At 41.2% G+C, this 18,727-nt stretch overlaps 2 protein-coding genes across 8 annotated transcripts in view; one reads left to right on the plus strand and one right to left on the minus strand.

Annotated features, from left to right (window-relative positions):
• The window catches only part of IQGAP2 (IQ motif containing GTPase activating protein 2), a 127,915-nt gene that overhangs the window by 86,703 nt on the left and 22,485 nt on the right, over positions 1-18,727 (plus strand). For all 7 annotated transcript variants that reach the window (XM_055790519.1, XM_055790523.1, XM_055790521.1 and 4 more), the window contains 6 exons: positions 771-934; positions 9,295-9,385; positions 13,828-13,989; positions 15,684-15,826; positions 16,554-16,724; positions 18,232-18,315. In XM_055790519.1, the coding sequence (XP_055646494.1) occupies positions 771-934; positions 9,295-9,385; positions 13,828-13,989; positions 15,684-15,826; positions 16,554-16,724; positions 18,232-18,315 (815 nt within the window). The remainder of the gene's footprint in view (positions 1-770; positions 935-9,294; positions 9,386-13,827; positions 13,990-15,683; positions 15,827-16,553; positions 16,725-18,231; positions 18,316-18,727) is intronic.
• F2RL2 (coagulation factor II thrombin receptor like 2) lies at positions 3,055-7,426 on the minus strand. The gene is made up of 2 exons (XM_013296323.3): positions 7,126-7,426; positions 3,055-5,465 (listed from the first exon to the last, which is right to left on the minus strand). The coding sequence occupies exons 1-2, from the start codon at positions 7,319-7,321 to the stop codon at positions 4,378-4,380; spliced, it is 1,284 nt and encodes a 427-aa protein (XP_013151777.2). The 5' UTR covers positions 7,322-7,426; the 3' UTR covers positions 3,055-4,377.

The following is an 18,727-nucleotide window of genomic DNA, read 5'->3' on the forward strand; positions in this document are numbered from 1 at the left end:
GGGAGAGACTTGGTGAGAATTATCTGCTACTGGCAGGGATGCCATCCCTTACAGGTGATGGGGAATCCCTTGGCTGATGGCCTTCTGGGGTGGCTTTAGGGAGAAAGTACTTCAATGTGTTTCAGCACTGGGGGGGGAGGGGGCAGGAGGAAGTTGATTTTAAAATGTTGAGACCAGTCTGAAGAAAATGAGTTACAAGTTTTATTAAATACTGGGCCATGCTATCAATTGAATTCTTATAAGGTTAACATCATCAGATTGGTTATTCAAGGAATTGGAAATTTAAAGAAATGAGGTTAAGTTGTTGTGTAATGCTGTAGCTGGGAGGTCAGTATGTTTGTATTTGTTCAAATCAGAGTTTCAAGTAATCTGGTATGAAATAACTTGAAGATCAGTCTTTCAGCACTGTAAGCTAATATGTAGGTGAGCATGTTTAGATGTGATGCCCAACATTTCCTTAAGCTTCATGTAGATACTCCTGTCCTGAAAGCAGGCAAGTCTGGTTTCTTCTTCTCAGTAAGGATAAATTTAATTTTTATGAAGAAGTAGATTCAGATGAACCAAGAACTGTTGCAGAAAGGAAAAATGTATGCCTTAATAGCTTCACATGACTATTTAAGCAAAAATAATTTTAAATCAGCTGCTGTCACTGCTTCTGCTTCTTGTTACTTGATTTTTCTGTTCACGTTACTGCTTTGTTTGTACCTGATATTTGATGAGTTGTATCTTTCTTTGATAACTGCAATTTTAATAGCTTTTCCATTTCATAGGAATCATTGCAATTAGCCACATTAATGAAGCAATTGACCAAGGGAGTCCTGAGAAAATTCTGGAAACTCTACTGTTACCCACAGCGAAGCTGCAAGATGTGAGACCAGTAAATGCAAGGCACTATCGGGATGTTCTGCACCACGCCAAAGCACAGAAATGCAAGGTCAGAGCTGTGACTGTTGCTGTTTGTCAGAAATGAAAAGCCATTTCTTTTTACCTAGATGTGTGTCCCTGTCCTGTTACCCCAACATTTGGATTAGCTGTGTCAATGGGATCGTAAATAAGCCAATGACAACAAACTGGCACTAAGTTTTCTTCCACTACAACTTATTTTGACTGGCAAAAGGGATTAATTCTTAATGTATTAATACCAAGATATATTCTGCATATGTGTCACTTCTGACTTGACATAACCTTGCTTATTGTTAATTCTGCTAGGTTGCTGCAGCTATTACAAAACATGAGCAGCAATGGCCCTGACATAGTTATGAATTTGTGCAAGGGTCAAATCATTAGATTGTGTCAAACAGGCAGTTCCTATATGAATAGGAACTGAGGCTTTTGCCAGAAAGGTGTCATAGTCATGCTGAAGGAGCCATAGTGTTCCTTAACAAATCGCTGCAGAGTACTTTGAGGAGTCTCGGTTGCTTAAATCTGTTGCTTTATAATAGTGGAGTTTTGTACATATTTTTCTGGTTTTATCAACAGCAAGCTGATAGTCTTGTATGTGCCTTCAGTTTAAATCTATCTCAGCAGAATATTGCTATCTGCTTCCCTAAAAGCAGTGCCCTGGTTAGCATCACAGCTCAGGGAAACGTAAACAAAGATCAGCCTAACAGCTTGCAGGATATGACTGAAGACAAGATTAGCTAAAGCTACTAGCACAGCAAGTAAAATACCCAGTGTTTGGAAAAGACACTTAAAAGTCACATCACATGTTCTTAAAGTGATACGGTCAGCTGGAGAAAGTCCCTGAACTTGCCACCTCACATGTGGTACCTGCTGTGAATCTGTGTTTCTGTAATCCACTGTCAGGACTTTCAAAAGGCAATTGCATATCTCAATTTCTTGCTTGGGTTCCCAGGTAAGGGCTGGTTTCACTGAGCCCTGGATGCTGAAGAGCCTCCTCCCTTGCCATACGTGCTGGGGAGGTTTTAGTGCATGCATGGAAGGGCCAGGGTTGGTATTTGCATGCAGAGGGTGTCTGTGCAGGTGGTGGCTCTGCAGTACTGGCCAAGGACATGCCAGACCCTTTGTGCATGCATGGCAAGCTGGGATGTCTCCAAGGCAGACTCCTGCAGCCCACAGGTGCCCACCTGCCTGCATACAGCAGCCCTGCCCTGGCTCACTCCTGCTGGCTGCTGCTGTGCTCCCCAGGTGTGAACCTGGTGCCTACTGCTGTCCCTGTGTGAATATGCCGATAGGAAGCAAATGGGTGTCTTCAAGCTTTGGAACAAAAATTACACATTTTCTTTGAAAATCTCCTTGAATTCTTCTCATTAAAAATTTTGTGGTGTTCCTAGAAGCTCCCGCTGGCCTTTCTCCTGAGGTATTTTGGTTTTGCAGTCCTTTGATAACTACTTAAAACATCATCTCTGCAAACAGGAACATTGCTCCTGTTTAAGAAGAGAGCAAGACATTGTACTATATGTGCTTCCAAAAGAAATACTCAGATGCTTTAATCAGACTTACTTTGTATGCTGGTCAATCACATGGACATCCTCATTCTTTAGGTAAAGATATGATTTAGATTGAACTTTCCTTAAAAAAAAAAATCCAAAGGGGATTGAAAAGATAGTTGTGTCCGCTTTTTCCAAGCCTTGTTTATAAAACAGGTCTGCCTTGAGTTGCATTTAACATGTTTTAAGAGTGAGCTGTGGTAGAAGGAAGTATTTGATTTACAAGGATCAGATAGGTCTCCCTGTTAACTTCCTGTGTTTCCCAGCATCTGGAAAAATATTGGTCAGTCCTGCTCACTTATTCTAACCAATCTGCTGTCACGTTCCTGTAGCTGTAGTGGCTTTAGGGCAGCAGAGTCTGTACCCAAATCTCCCAGTACACATTACAGGTCTTCATCCTAGATCACACCTATTTGTTCCTTGCTTGAAACTGAAAAGGTAAATATGGAATCTATTTATTCCTGTAATCTTAAACCACAGCTTCTAACAGTTCTCAAGACCATTTCAAACCAAGCATATTCAGGTCCTTGTAATGAGAAACCCTGTGGTAAGGGAATATATTATGGATACCTGAAAAGTTAAACAGATGTGCCAAACTCTGAAGTGGTTCCTATGTTATTTTATTTTTTGAGTGATAGGCACACAGGTTTTAGAGTTAGGTTCATGGTTTTTATATTTACAACAGTTGCATGACATCTGGATTATTTTAAGGTGATCTTTAAAGTCTGTTCTTGTGCATGTTGAGGGAATGGCATGATTAAAACTAATTTGAACTAGGAACTAGAAGAAATTGAAGAGGAGTCTTGCCAGGCTGCAAATTCCTTGAAGACTTTTTCCAGTGCAAATGATTTAATTTAAAGTTTTTTACAGTACTATTATCAAACTGATGTAAAACACTTTCTCTCATCACTGTCTTACATGCTGTAGTTACAAATACAAATACCAACTACTGAGCTCGTTTTGTTGGACTTATACTCAGTATGTATGTAGCTACTGAGTTTCTGTAAATGTAGAAGCTGACACTTTGCTTTTTTAATGCGGACAATCAATCATAACTAGCTCCAGTATTTGTAACACTGTAGGCATTTCCTGTGAGGATGTGGAAATAGAGAATTCTACAAAGTGTCTTCCCTGTTTTGCTTACCAAGCGGGAATAATACATGCCTGGATTCACACTGATAAGGGTTAGCTCCCAGCAGTCCTCATGGGCTAGAGGAGTGCAGGCACTGAGGAAGTGGAAGAACAAGTCTTCAGTGCAAAGCTGGTTAAGCAGCCTCGTAGGAGATGCTGCCTTGGAAGCGTCGGGCTCTGTGTCTGCAGCTATAGATTTACAGCTCCTTGAACCTGTGGGGACTCTGGCTCTCTAGTTTTCAACATGCAGCGCAGTATTTGCTCTTGGCTGTGTGACAGGGAGCTTCTGCAAAGCTTAATGACTCCTGGACACTTAGAAAATGCTTTTACTTGTTCCCATTTCCACTGGGCCAAAAACTTGTTTTCACATCACTGTTCCAGCAGTGATTGTAGGCTGAGAGCTAACTTGAAGTATTTAGAAATCATGAACAGGCCGAAGAGTACTGTTCAGATATTGATTCCCATTCTGGTGTTCAGGGGCTGTGATGACTGATATTCTGGTTTCTTCTCTGTGGCCGTGAAAGTTGTAATCTCAGAAGGAAATGAAAGTTCAGAGCCACTTCCCTGAATCTAGGTACACCAGATGTTGTAATACATGTGATAAAATTATAGGCCTGGATAAGTGTATTTCTGAAGATATTCCTTTTGTGGTGTGTGGAAGGAAATAAATTTTACGGAGAATGTGGTTGTTAACACTTTAAATTTTTAAGTTAAATTGTTGCACCTGAGATTTGTTGCTACCTGGGTTAATACTACACAAAATCATAATTCCAATAATATAAATATAGAACTAAATTCATTTTTCCCTGGATATTTTAACCATTGTTAGATAAATATTGGATTGACTTCTAATTTTTGACATCAGAAAATAAAGGAAAGGGTCAAAACAACTGTTTAAGCTGCTAAGGCATAAAGCAATTAGATAAAAAGAGTACAACTCATCTCTATTGTAGTAGTAATAGTTGATGTGGTGGATAATAAGGATAATATTGCTTGGCACAAAGCAAATAGCAAAGATGGTAAGGATCAATAGGCTGACTTTAACATACCAGAACCATTCATTAGTCTTGAGTGTCTGTATAATTGAGACATAGCAGAAAACAATGGTTGCAAGAGGTATTAAAAACCCAAAGATAACTAAAGAAACATAGTAGTAGAACTGGAAGGAAGATACAGTTTCACAGGTGTTGTGCACATCATGGCAGGTATAAATGTCCAGCTGTTTCACATAATAGCTTTGTTGCATTATGCAGAGTGGGAGCATGTACAAGAAGACTATGGCCCACACGGTAGCGCAGACAGTGATGGCATAGGCACGTTTTGGCAGGCTCTTGTAGGTGAAGGGGTGAACGATGGCCACGTAGCGGCTGACACTGATGCACGTAAGCAGCAGAATGGAGCAGTACATGTTGCCATAAAACACCGCAGTGGTAGTTCGACACATCATTTCCCCAAAAATCCAGTTGTTCCCATTGATGTGGTACGCTATTTTGAAGGGCAGCACAATGCAGAAAAGTAGATCAGAAACTGCCAGGTTTGCGTAGAGGATGGCAGTGCACACAGACCGGATCCTGAAGAGCAGCATCCACAAAATGATGGCATTGGAAGGCACACCCAATAAAACAGCACTGAGGTAGACGGTGGGTATTAGCTTCGTGCTCAGAGAACTGGTCAGGTACTCCAGTGTAGTATTGTTTACTTCTGTTAAAGTGGAGTCATTTGACTTTTTTGAAGAGCACTTGTGTTCTCTGATATGAATGGTTGTTGTCTCCCCTTCCATAGCATAAGGTGGGATGTAGTCATAGTCTCTTGCTGAAATTCCACGGAAAGTCTTGATAAGAGACACTGTTTTAATTGCAGAGCTATTCAGTGAAAATTCTGAAGCTTAAAAAAAAGTTAAACCTGTTAAAAATGGGAAACTACTGCAACAGCAATATAATGCACCTTCAGGTATGGAGAAAGATAAACATTTCCATGAGAAAAGTAATATACGTTTAAAAGATTTGGTGGCATTCTCCTTTGCATTTGATGTTCATACCAAATGTACTCAAGGAGGATCTTCACTTTGTCATCTCACTCCCATCCTTGAAAATTTAGCATGAATTCAGCGTTAAGCTGACCTTTCTGCATTTTGCATGTTTTCGATAATCTTTGATAAAAATTACGCTTGTCTAATCTTTATCACCTGTAGATAGTTTTTTTCAGTAGCAGTGACGGGAATTCATCATGTAAGCAGCAGCCTTGGTGTAGGCTTGATCAGAATTTCCAAAGCAAACAGTGGCATTAACCTTGTCACTTCATCAATAAAATGCATGACTGCAAAAGATGCAAAAAGTGCTGTCTTGCATAGCACAGGCTGAAACTTTCATATTAGAAAATTGAAATTACCCTCAATTTTTTTAGTCTCACATACCAAATTAACGTTATTCAGCTTCTGACTAAAGCAAACCAGATCTTTTCAGCTTCTCATACGTGAGGAAGGGCAGTTAGTCTTAAGAACTGAAAACAAATGCCTGGACTGGTATTAGATCAAACTTATTGGTAAATGAATAAAATTTTTCATGCAGCAGGAAAATTTTCAGTGACCAAATATTGTTAGCATGTGGGCAAAGCTAATGATGCCACTTTTACTAATGCCTGTTCCTCAGTCTTTAGTAGAGAACTTTGTAGACACTTTGACATTTCCAGATGAAGCACAGATATCAAAATATCTTCTAAACCCATGTGTTACAAAACAGGTTTTGCAGAATAAACAGCTATGTAATTTTACCATTTAAAACTTCTTAGCTGCGTTTGCAAAAAGACTTGGTGTAAAGCTTACAGAATGGATCTTGAAACTGGAATTCAGAAGCAAACTGAAATTTGGATGAAAACCTGTGCGTTCTTCTTTTACCATTCCATATTGGAATAAAATATGGAAAACAGTTTTATCAGTGTTTACTGGCCGATCTAAGGTAGAATGTTTTGAAATTATCATTAGTAGCCTGCGTCCCTTTTTAAATAATTTTCTGGATGGTTAATTCAGAAAATTAATTTTAGTCACTGTTTGAGACATATATGTGCATGCCCGTGCATTCTGTGTATATATAAAACAGCTTTTCAAAATGAGCTTGCTTTGAAAACAGCTTTAATTCTAGTGAGGAAAAAAAATAGGCCTATTTGATCATTTCCTTTGGTTATTTTTGTCACAATAGTTATCTGAGCATTTCCTTCTAATAACAGCATCTATGAAGTCATAATTCTGTTGAATGTTTTAAAGCAGAAACTCTACAGGTTTAAAATTGTCATATCACTACAGAAATACTAGAGATAAGATCCATTTTCAGTAAGTGAAGACAGATTGCATAAATAAAATTCCTTATAGAAAGTGACTGGGGGGAGGTAAGTTGTCACTGAAATAGAAGAATAAAAATCTGCCTTAAGCAAGACTTCCCAATTTTCTGTAATGTGTGTACAACCCTTTCAAGTTAGTGAAGCGCCAACTTTATCAAGAAGCCCAGTTTATCGACTAAAGTATGGGATAGATACAGAAAGGAGGACTCACCTGTTGTGAAAAGATTGGAGGTGAGAGAGAGCAGTCCAGTGAAAACCAGTATCTTCATTGTAGTACGTGAAATCCAGCTAGCCAAACAACGATGCTGCTCTAGTTCATCTTGAGGCATTTTGTGGGGATGTTTCTTCCCCGCGGTAAAGGGACTAAAGAATGATTGATCTGTCCTCCAGAAGCATCCTGTAAGCATGAGGTTTATGGCAAGGAACTAGTTTGTTCTTTGTCTACTACAGCAAGAGGGTGTGACAAATCCAAATATGCACACATGACTCAGTTTCAGCCTCTGCCCAACACAGAGATAAAATTGCTTTACAGCAGTGATTTAACTCCTAATTTACCACAAGCCTGAAGCCTATGTGGGGTGTTCTACTCGAACCTGTACATACAGATACTTGGTAGAAAGGTGTTTTCTGGAAAAATCAAAGGGTGTGTTTAGTAAACCTCAAGGGTCTCATTCACAGACCAAAATGCCACGTTGCTGAACTCCGTACCCTTCTCAAGGAAGAAGCCAGGCTTGGAGAAGTGTGATGATCTTGGCTTAGCAAATGCAAAGGCAAAAGCAAGCCACACGTAGAAATGTGCCTTAAGAAAAGTGTGCTCTGCTGTGTCTTTTACCTCCCTACCAGCTGTTAGCTGTCTGTGCTCCTTCAGCCTGGCTGCCGGCTGTGCTCAGGCAGTTCCCACCCCTCCACAGCCTGCAGCCTCTAAAACTTTTCGCCTGTTTTCATCTTCTCTTTTGTTGATCCCTTCCTTTTTCTCTGCTTGGCTGTTTTTTTTATTAATTATATTTTCCTTGAATGTCAAGTAACGGCAGCTTGCTCTAGCAGACAAAATTCCCCAAGTCTTGGTCTGCCTTCCAACCTAGCAGCGAGGCTCGGCATAAGCTGTACTTGGCTCCAGAGCAGTAATTGTCTGTTCTTGTGTTTGGTGTGTAAAAGCTGGACATCAGATAAGGAATAAGAATTTTTAGTTTCTCAGTCCTTTTCTCAAAATTGTCAGCTGTAGTTTGGGAAATCAGTGTACATTCTCTCAAGTGGTAACTGTAACTTCCGTGTTAGGAAAAACTTGCTCTGTGTCCGCTGTCATGCAATTACCCTGATACTACTTGATTTTATTTAGATATTCTGCCACCTTCTTTACATGTATGATGGAAACTGGACAGTCTGTCTTTAGGGGGTTTTACCCTGTTTTCTTTTTGTCATTTCCACAGGTAACAGACTTACTGCTTTTTTGGCCTGGAGTTGGGCACAAAACCAGGGATATTAATAGTGAAGATGGTTCTCTGTCCATACTGTTTTAGTTTGAGAGAGTTTCTGGTTTTTTTTCCTGAAATATGTTTATATATGCCTAGATCTTTATTGAATCAGTACATTCCAGTTTCTCTCATTGGTCTATTATAGACCTGGTGCTTGCTTTTCTTTAGAATGATTTTTTTTTTTTCCCACCACCACTAGATTTTTAATGTAACTTTAGCTGTGAAATCCTACTTTCTCAGCTGAACTGCTGGCTCACCTGTGAACCCCAGCAGCCAGAGCAGGGTTGGTTAGTGGGGATGCTGAGCCCACTCTCCTGCACCTTCTACTTTAACTTGGGTTTAAGGCCATGTACTGTTAACCTGTAAGAAGAGTGAGACCTGCTCTGCTGCTCAATTCCTGAAACATTTACCACCTGAGCTAAGTTATTGTTACTAAACTTGAGCTGTTATTTTCTAATGTAATATGTATTCAGGTGTACATGCAGATCCTTTCAGAATAAGGAATCCTGAAAGAAGGCCAGCTTCCTGCAGTGTTCTGCTTTCTGCTCTTCATGTGCTATTACAGTGCTGCCTGATAACATGTGGCTTTATTTGACACTCGGATTACATTGCGTATTTATCATGGAAATGAAAATGTTTCTAGCTTCACTTAAAATTTTTATTGATCATTAGCAGGATGGTGTCTTCTATACATGAAAACTTTCAGGACTTTGTATTTGAAAAGGAGTTTATTCAAGTCAGTAAATAGAATATGGATGTGTTTTACTGCTGATTTTTAAGGAGTCAAATTCTTGTTCGTGTCCAAGGGCTTCACAAGAGAAGACTGTATATCAGAGCTCTATCAGTACGTTCAGGCAACTTCTGTTATAATTCATTTTTTTCAAGTCTTTCCTCTATTCTTTTTCCAGGAATCACAAGATGAATCAGCGCTTCTTTGGCTGGATGAAATACAAAAAGGAATCAGTGATGCTAATAACAATATAAAAGAAGCAGTAATCTGTAAGTATTAACCTGCAACTGCATTGCTTTTGTTAGTCTTGAAAAACTGAAATTGATAATCTATTTCTTTTCACTTCGGGGAAATGTGACAGCCCTTTTAAAAAAAATCAAAAGAAATGAATGTGTGTTCTTTGTCAAACTGAAATTAGGGTGATTTAGATCTCTGGGGTGGTGTGATTTTATCTAAAGTGGCAATCCTTAATGCTTGGCTAACTTAGTGGGTTTGGTTACACAGGTTAACATCATGACCAAGATTTCTAGTGTTAGTGTTTCTTCACATAGCTGGTGAAACAGAAGGATATGTGGAATGAGAAGGGATATACTGCTCAAGACTTTATTTCGCTTATATAAGACAAAAATCTTGATGCGTGTTTTAAGAGCAAATTCTTATAAGCAAACAACTTTCCTATTCTTATGTCATTATAATACCTTTTATTAAGTGCTAACAAAGAAAAATTAGGAACATATTAATTTTGAAAGTAGTGTAAAAAGAGCACTCCGGACTTTTTGGAGAAGGGTGTGTTCCTCCAATCTGTAAAGAGGAGGAAAACTGTAGGGAAAATGAGGCTTATCCTGTCAGAGCATTAAGTACTGGATACACTCCACACCTTCTATCGAAGTTTGGATTGAATATAAACATTTTAGAAGAATATTCATAATAAACTTTGGCAAGTAATGTGGAAGCAAGTGTAGCTGGGTGTGCAGGGGACATTGCAGAGCGTGGTGGCACCTTTACCTGGCCCGGGGCCAGCACAAACTAGCTGAGGCTGTTTGGCATTGGGTATTGGCTCACCTTCTGCTTGACTTGGCTTTGGGTGAGTCAGTGTCGCTGCCTTTTGCGCCCTAAGAGCTTGTGAATACAACTGCTGAAGTCGGTGCATTCCTGCAGTGCTGCATTCAGCCTTCTTTGGTGCAGTGGGGCAGCCTGTTTACTTACAGGCAGGCTACGTCAGTAGCTAGTGCTTGGGAAGTTGTGGGTGGAAGAAAACAAACACAGCTGGCTATTACAAAATCTTCTATCCCTGCTACAGAAACGTTCCATTTAGCATTACTGTTACTTTAGAATCGATTTGATCAGTTCATACAGCATTGATGTAACCAGTCAGATACACCAAAGACATCCTGAAGTATTTTTGTAGGTCACATCTGTAGCGAAAAGCGCCTGGCTTGTGTTTTCCGAGACAGGGTCAGATGCACACACATTGTCTCAGCTGAGCTCTTCTACTCAGGAGTGCAGATAGCTTCTACTGTGGACAAAAACACCTTCCAATGCCATCCAAAGGCATGAGGAAACATCTAAGTGCAGAAAAGGGACAGAAACACATAGCTTATTAAACGGATGTCAGTTAAAGCTAAAGAGTAACTTGGAAACATCTTTGTGTCCACTGGTGTAAAAGCGTTAAGAATATAACTCATAAATGGCTGCAGGAATTAGCACAGCATTATCCAATGCCAATACCAATACCATACAATGTTGCGAATGATAGGCCCATGCTCCATCCACTAGCTAGTTGTAGTAATATCTTTTCATATAATCTATGTTTGTAGTAAATATGCAGCTTTTCAGTCAAGCATGATCAGTAGAACTATTTTAACAAGTTACTTGTGGAAATAACTATTTCCCTGTACTCTGCCCTCTGGGTTGAAAGGAAGCAGTGTCAGCACAGCACATTCTTCAGGAGAGCACTCGGGCTTTGCAGCTAAAACCTGAGATTTAAAATTTCCCCACGGCACAGACCCTGATACTTCCTGTAACAAACACATCCTGTCTCAGGAAGCTAGTATGTTGTACTCACATCATCTAAACTTAAAGTTCAGCTTGATTCACAACTTGGAAATGCACTTTTATTTTGATCTATCTCAGAGATGCTATTTTTGAAAGGTAAATAACTCCCTGTGTCCCATTCCAAAACTTCTGCAAGGCAGTCAGGTTTATTTTTCAGTCAGAACAAAGTGTATTTTTGAGATTGCTGCAGTAATGGCAGTAAAATAAGAGAAGGTACTGTTAGCTGTACAGAAACAGTCTTGATCCCTTCCAAATTAATTTTTATGACTTATTTAAATATTGAATACTATAGGATTAGTCTTGTATTAATTAATATTACAGTATCAGTCTTGCACAGGAAAAGTCTGTCTGTCAAGGCAAGATCTGTCATGAGAGTCCCAGTCACAGGAAAAAGCTGAACTCTGGCCCTGTTGAGAGTCCAGGCTTATCGCTCCAGACAACTGCATCTTTGTCTGTCATAGCTGTTTGAAGGGAGGATGGATGTGAAAAAGTGCCCTTCACAGTGTTAATCTGGTAATGGCTTCCCAACTGCTGCAGGAGCAGACTGGAGCCCACAGTTCTGCTGCAGCTGGGGATGGCTAAGCTCCATTTATCTTATAATTTTACAGCTTTCACATGGCTCTTCTTTAGAGCAAGAGCTGCAGTATTAATTGGTAGCACTTCAATGGAAAGGATTAATTTCTGTTGAATTGTGTTTTTTCCCTACTAAACATTTTTCCTGTACTTCCCCTCAAAAATAAAGGCATAATAAATTAAAACATGGGGGGAAAGCCAGGCAGCAGGAGACCTACAGAAACAACTCCTAGCTAGGTTGTGTGCTCTTTTGTCTTCATAATAACAGCTTCCAGCACTCGTAACGATAGGAAGAAAAAGAGGAAGAAAAGCATTCAAATACTGGTGAGCAGAGTCAATGAGGACTGTGTATGGGTAGGACTGAGCCCCTAGAGCAGGGGTCCTCAAACTATGGCCCATGGGCCGGATATGGCCCCCCAGGGTCCTCAATCCGGCCCCTGGTATTTACAGACCCCCTCGCACCACCACCCAACCCACCCCCTGCCGGGGGTTGGGGGGGGAACCAAGCAGCCGCAGATGACTGCCTGCCACTGCATCCGTGCGCCGGCCCCCTGGTTAAACAGTTTGAGGACCCCTGCCCTATGGAACCACCCAGACCAGCAGCAGCAGGCTAGTAATATGTGGCTACCCAGTTTCTCCTGCTTTCTCACTGCTGGGGCCGGATGCCTAGGCATCACAATACCTCAGCTGTGGTAAAAGTCAGGTCCAGTCTCATGAGGAGGGGTCTGTTTCAAAACATAGAAAAATAGCAGGATGCTATCTCATAGAAATCCAGGTGGCGGTGGTGTGGCATTGCCCATTCACTTTGCTTCTCAGCTGGCTGCCAATGTATTTGGAGATTGATCTGTTACTCTCTAGCCAAAGCCACCCATTCCACCTTAGTCAAACTAACCACAAAGAAAAACTGTTCCTCTTCTTGAAATGCTCTCCTGCTAACTCAGTCTCAGTGGCGCCTCCTGTACATAGGCTCCTGATACTGAGCACCTTTTGGGTCAGCTTTGTGTAGGCAGAGCACTGAGTCTACGGAAGGACCTTTTTTTTTGTATTGATCTGGATATACACAAGATAAGGAAAAAGGGTTGGTGTTGCCACATGAAGTGCAGCTGTGGGGCGCAAAGGTAGCCAGGTTCACTTAAGCCAAAATATATAATGTATGTGTTCTAGCCATATGTCTATTCATTTGTTCCTCTGTGCATGGATCTTGAATTTAGATTTGAAGGAACACCATTAAAGACCAGAGCGACAGTTTCTAAAGCAGCATATACCTCTAGTGTCTAAGGCGATTTGAAGTGGTGTGTGCTGCTCCATGCTGTCAGGTGTGGTGGAAGCAGCACCTTCGGTGATGGTGGGACCTGCACAAAGCAAAGGATGCTTAGGAAGTCCTGAAGTGGAGTATGGGTAATGTCATACAACCTCAAAGTTTGAACACGCTTCATAGCATCACCTCTCAGGGAACTTCATGTGCCCTGGAAGCAAAAGCTGCATCTCTGGCAAACTCAAGGGCATGAATTTGTTGCATCAGCTTCAAACAAGCTCTCTGGCAGTGAGGATAAGAAAGGGTCCCTTCAGGATCCCAAAGAGGATGATGTTAGTGTTGCAAGACTGCTCAAGGCAATAAGTTTTTATTCACATTTTATACAGTAAAAGTGAATGTTGAGGTTTACAGCTTATAACCAAATGACTTCATGCATCTTTAAAAGGCTTCCAAGTGATCAATGGATTATGGCTTGTTTCTTAGGGCAGGCTGAGTGTGGGGGTACCTCAGCCTCTGCCTTGGTGTCGTCTGGTGTGTCACTTGATAGGGTAGCAGCTATGTGCTCAGGCTGCTCTCAGTTGTGCTGTGGCTGCATCCCAGCCTGGGTGGAGTGCACGCTTTCTATCTAACAAGCTTGCTGTTCTCTGAAATACGTGTCCTTACAAGCATGAAGGAGGCTACAGATGGGTGAAGCACTGAGTTGCTCTGTATGTCATGCTGTCCATGTGTGCCAGCCTTAGAAGTCCATTATCAAAGTTGCTGGGGGCTAGAGCTGTAGGTACCTGAAGCATAAACCACTTAATTTTCTATGTCATTATTTTACTCTAGTGGCTGTTGGAACATCAATGATTAACAAGAGCTTGGAGAAGGGTGATTCACAGCGAATCCTGATGATACTGCAGTCCAAGTTTGGATTAAGAGTCATTCCTGAATGTGCTGAAGCCTACTTCAGGAACCTCTTTGAAGCCAAGAGCCTGAAAACCAGAGAAGGTAAAAACCTCCCTGAAAAGGACAGTTCCACTTGTCCATATGTGGTAGTTTGACCCTGGCTGGACACCAGGTGCATACCAAGCCTCTCTATCAGTCCCCTCCTCAACCAGACAGGGCAAGAAAATATAGCTTGTGCGTCAAGATAAGGACAGGGAGAGACCGCTCACCAGTTACCATCACAGGCAGAACGGACTCAGCTTGGGGAAATCAGTTTAATGTATTACTATTCAAATGAGAATAAAATAATGAGAAATAAACCCAAAACTTACAAACACCTTCCCCCAACACCTGACTTCTCCCGGGCTTAACTTCACTCCTGAATTTCTCTACCTCCCCTTCAGTGGCACAGGGGTCGGGGCGTGGGGGCTGCGGTCAGCCCCTCACACACTCTCTGCTGCTCCTGCCCCCTCAGGGGAGGCTCCTCACGCTCTGCCCTGCCCCAGCGTGGGGTTGCTCCCATGGGAGACAGTCCTCCATGAACTCCTCCAACATGAGTCCCTCCTTGTGGCTGCTGCTCTTCACACCCTGCTCCAGCTGGGTCCCCCACAGGGTCACAAGTCCTGCCAGGAAACCTGCTCCAGCGTGGGCTGCTCTCTCCATGGGTTCACAGGTCCTGCCAGGAGCCTGCGCCAGCATGGGCTTCCCATGGGGTCATAGCCTCCAGAAACATGTCCAGCTATTTCCAGAGTTTAGCTAAGTCTTTCTAGAGTCTCAAACCAGCCTCTGCATGGATTTAAGGCAGCTTCTCTGTGACTGTCAATAGATTAATCTATCTTCCCAGAAAACCACATTACTCTCGGATTTATTTTTTTGTGTTAGCAGATGCAGAGAAGGGTTAGGCTGCATACTTCAGCCTTACAGGTTACTGTCAAAGATCAATCCAGGCTCTGCCAAGTGTCCATAGTTTGCTTACGGTCCCTGTGCATTGCCAGAGCAGCAGGTATTGGCAAAAGCTGGAGGTAGAATCTGCCTATAGCAAGATGATGGGATGTTTTGTCATGTTAGAGCTGCAAGCACATCATAGCTAATGCAGCCAAGATGAGCAGGCAAGATTAGCTAATAATTAAAATAAAAGTTCCTGTTAATGTAGTACATTTTCTTTTCAGTAGGTGGGCATGTTTCATCCTGCAGTCTGAGTTTTGAGAGGGCATTTTGCACAACTGACCTTATCAGCTTTACCTTGGGGCCTTTTGTCCATGAGGAAATGAGGCTTTTCCTGCCTGTCAGGATACAGCCTTGTTTACCAAAGCACTAAACGAGACAATGATGTGGATATAGGAAATGTCCTGTGTGAGTTAAGTGTCAATAAGGCCACCTTTTGGCCAGAAGACAAGAACAACTTTTTTTTAAAAAAATAAATTACAGTTTTTGGTTCCAATTACGTGAGTGATGATAGAAGACGTAGCACACACACATGCTCTTTCAGGAGTGAGCACTAACTTGGCATGTTGGGGTTTGGAGAAGCTGGCACTGGATCAGTACTAATGTCATAGCTTTTTCGTTCTAGAAAGGTCCTGATCCACTAACAGGATATTTTGAAAACATCCTTCTGACACACTGGGCCAAGATATGTAGTGACTTTGCATGTAAAATGGCTTTGTAGCAAATGTAGAGATGGGAAATGGGTAGGGGGAGCTGTAATTGCTCAGTGTAACAAGGCACAAATGCACACTAATGGTATGTATTGCTTTTAGATTCTACTGAAAGTCCATGGATTAAACTTGTAATGAAAAACATGTACGATTACTATTACGATGTGGAAACTGAGGAAGGTACCTGTGATGCTCCTGAAGGAGTTGTACCAAAAACTTCATGGTTAACTGGTGAAGAAATCCAAGTAAGTGGCTGAAATGATTGTTGTTGCAAATGCAGCATAAACATTGGAGAGAGAGAGATAGCAAGACATGGCAATATCAAGGGAAGAGGCTGTGCTGGATGAGGTTAAAGATCACTTCAGTGTCTGCTTCTGACAATAGGAGCAACTGAAGTTTAAGCAGACGGTGATAGCACAGCCTTCTGTTTGATGTCTGACAATGATTCAAGGACTTCTTAACTGAAAGTTACAGCATTCCTTTTAATGGCCACCAGCAGACACAGACAGAGGAAAGTCTGTTCTCATATCCCTTTATATTTTTTGGACTTTGTATTGGCCTATGACAAGAAATTTCATTATATGTTTGTGGGCAGGTGGAAATGTTTTATGTTTAAATCCAATCATTTGACAGCATTCTTGTATTTTCATGCTCTATAGGTTGAATATGATACTTAAACTCCCTTGCTGTAGAGGTTTTGTGTTGGTGTGAAGTGTAACTTAGGACAAAATAGACCACATAAGCTTCTGCCCAGGTGTTATTTTTATTAAAAAAATAAATTATTCAAAATTCAGTGGTAGCAGAGTAGCTCTTCCTTCATACTAGATTAAAATCTAGGGGTAAATCAGAGGGGCTTGGATAGGATGTACATCACCTGTACAGATGATGGACAGAACACAGATCAAATTCCAGGATGGTTTTGGCTTGAGGATTTTTGCTTTTAAATGACCTTCTTCTGTGATCTCTTAACAGAGCATTGTTGGGCAAGTTACAGCAGATTACAATCGAGAGCAGCTGTGGCTTGCTAATGAAAATCTGGTGGTTCAGATGCAAGCCCGAGCAAGGGGATTCTTAGTCAGAAAAAATTATCAGGAGAGAAAAGCATACCTTCAAAACCAGGAACCATCTGCCATCAAAATACAGGTATTGTTCTAGAACAAGAAGGTAACATGGCTTGGGCAACTTCTGCAAGGGTGATGTAGCTGATTACTACCACCACTGATAAAATCCTCAGATAGGTTGGTCTCCCTGTTTTGATCAGCAGCAGTTCAAACTTCTTACATCCACAAATATGTTCTTGTCCTTATTGGAGTAATTATGCTTTTAAATAGCAAATATCCACTTTTAAAAGAATGGCTTATATTGGCATGCAGTCTAGTAGGAGAAGACTCCCACTAGAAATACATAGCCCTGGCTGTGGTACACCTAACCATGTAACATGATCATACAAGATCAGAAGATATTTGTTGAGTATTGAAGCAAAAATTCCTTGGCAAAGTACGACTTAAGAAATACATTCCTTTCTAGACTATCCCCAGTTAGAAGTGGTTTGCTTCTGCTCCATGAGGTCATAGCTGGGTAGGGAGTGTCAGCCGCCCTGGTGTTCTCAGGCTTTAGCAGTATTTCTTGTATGTCTCCGGTTTGCTGAACTCCAAGAAGAGTATAAAGGAAACTTTCTGCTGAGTGTGTGAACACTGACAAATGCATGCACAGTGGTTTTAAATGGTGAAATAGACATCTCCTGTTAGAAACAATTTATTCCAGCCTTGAAAAATGTCACACCCACCTACCCCCCACACACACATTCTAGAAAAAATGTACAACTTTTTTTTAATCTATAGTAACTTCATGATGATATGTACCTTTACCATTAGCAGCTGTCATTGGGACTGGCTTTTCATTTTCTGGCATGATGTCTGAGCCCAGCAAATGACTGTACTGTTAGAGGAATACAGGGTCTGTGAGCAGGTTCAAAAACACAGAGAAATGTAGGTGAATAAAGTTGTTCTCTGTTTTCTGTGGGCTTTAAAATAAGAATGACTTGTGACAAGACAACAAGTAGAGGACAAGACTGTTACCAGCTGGACAGAGATGAAAGCCAAAATATGGTAAAGACAAGACTCCCTGTTATCCCTGTTATCCCTGTTGTTGGGTTCCTTGGCAAGACTTTGCTTCTGAGCTTGCAAAGGGATTGCCGTGTGAGGGAACTGGGCGTTCTTGTCTGTGGTACAAGATGATTCTGAGCAACTCTAGAAGACCAAAGACTTGGGAAGGAGGCCAGGCCAAGAGCAATGGGGGTCCAGCTAGTTAGGGGGCAGGTTTTGGATGTAATGCACAAGAGATGGCAGTCTTCCCCGTGTGGGATGAAGTTGGTGATTGCGACAGCAAAGGATGAGGGTGTACTGGTGATAACAGTAATGATGGCTTCAGCATTGGGCAACAAAGTGTTTGTGCTGAGATTGGCCAAATTAACACAAGATTTATCAGGGCACCTTAAAAATATGGAGGCAAGCTTACTTACACCTTAGTTATCTTTTCACCACAGTAACAGTTTTTTTCTATAGGATAAACAATTATTTTAGTGTATGTATATTTTAATAAATATTAGGTTTTTATTAGTAATAATGGTCTTCTGCCTTTTATAAAATAGGCTTTCTGGAAAGGATTCAAACAACGGAAAAGTTACATTGACAGACTAAAGGTGCTTCAAGGCAACGTTGCTGCTATTGTTAAGGTAAGATTCCATTGTGCTTTGAGGCCCGAGTATATTTTACCCTTTGGCTTGATCCTCCACCACCTGGGAATCAGAGATTAGGAACACAAACAGGAGGGACTTGTGCTACAGGAATTTGAATGATGTTGAAAATTATTGAATTGTCAGCTTAAGTAAATTGCTTCTTGAAAGCTCTGTGCTTGACTTCTGTCAGGCTTTGCTGAGCTTGTGTGGCTCATAATAGAGATTTCCTTATGCTTTCATTTCCATAATACTAAATTTGAAAATATTTGAGCTAACAGCGTGTTATTTCCTTAAAAACTGTCAAATCTATCTGTCTAGAAAGTGTTCACTTTTCTGAGATGTTACTGGGATAGTGTCTCATGAGTAGATCATAGATCACAGATGGGATATTGATCTCCTGTCTCTGAAG

Source organism: Falco peregrinus, chromosome Z, assembly GCF_023634155.1.
Source record: "Falco peregrinus isolate bFalPer1 chromosome Z, bFalPer1.pri, whole genome shotgun sequence".
NCBI lineage: Eukaryota > Metazoa > Chordata > Aves > Falconiformes > Falconidae > Falco > Falco peregrinus.